General features: G+C 38.7%; 1 protein-coding gene across 1 annotated transcript in view; it reads left to right on the plus strand.

Annotated features, from left to right (window-relative positions):
* Positions 1–926, plus strand: part of LRRC1 (leucine rich repeat containing 1) — a 128,119-nt gene that overhangs the window by 77,995 nt on the left and 49,198 nt on the right. The window contains exon 3 of the mRNA XM_034648297.1: positions 722–800. Coding sequence (XP_034504188.1) covers positions 722–800 — 79 coding nt within the window. The remainder of the gene's footprint in view (positions 1–721; positions 801–926) is intronic.

Genomic DNA, 926 nt, shown 5'->3' on the forward strand with positions numbered 1-926 from the left:
GCCAGGATCACGCCCTGAGCTGAAGGCAGGCGCTTAACCACTGTGCCACCCAGGCACCCCTTTTTTCCCCACTTTTATTGAGAAATAATTGACATTCATCACTATATAAGTTGAAGGTGTGCAGTATGGTGGTTTGATTTACATATATCGTGAAATGATTACCACAGTAGACTCAGCTAACATCCATCATTTCATACAATAAAAAGGAAAAGAAAGGAAAAGAAATATTCTCCTTGTGATGAGAACCCACAGGATTTACTCCTCTACCAATTTTCAGATATAGTATAGAGCAGCGTGAGCTCTCGCCGTCCTGCTGTACATTACATCCCTACTGCTTCTCTGTCTTCTAACTGGAGGTTTGTACCAATGACCAACTTCATCCAGTTTTTCAGGCCACAAGTCCGATCTCTTTCCGTGTGTTGTTTTTAGGTTTGTTTTTAAGATTCCATATATAAGTGAGTTCCTACATTATTTGTCTTTTTCTGACTTATTTCACTTGGTATAATGCTTTCAAGATCCATCCATGTGTATTGGTTTTTTAATATTTTTTCATTAATGTGCTTCTATTAAGAATGTATCTACTATTAGGAAAGAAAATATAAAATAAGTGTGGAAAAATACTTTAGAAATCCATGCCACATTTGAATAGAGGTCCATCTTGAGGATGGTGAAAAGTATTAACAGTGGTGGTAAATGATAGATGTTTTCTTTGCTCCTACAGATATTCCTGAAATTCCAGAAAGCATCTCATTCTGTAAAGCACTACAGATAGCTGACTTCAGCGGAAACCCACTGACTAGGTAACCTTTTGGCTTGCTTTGCTCTCTATAGTACTAAGGCTGTCCTTTTTGAGGACCAAACTACGAACACACCCTGGTCACCCATTGTGGGGGTACCTAGATGGATGGCTCTTTTTATCAAGGATG

The sequence above is a fragment of the Ailuropoda melanoleuca genome, chromosome 19 (assembly GCF_002007445.2).
Source record: "Ailuropoda melanoleuca isolate Jingjing chromosome 19, ASM200744v2, whole genome shotgun sequence".
Classification (NCBI taxonomy): domain Eukaryota; kingdom Metazoa; phylum Chordata; class Mammalia; order Carnivora; family Ursidae; genus Ailuropoda; species Ailuropoda melanoleuca.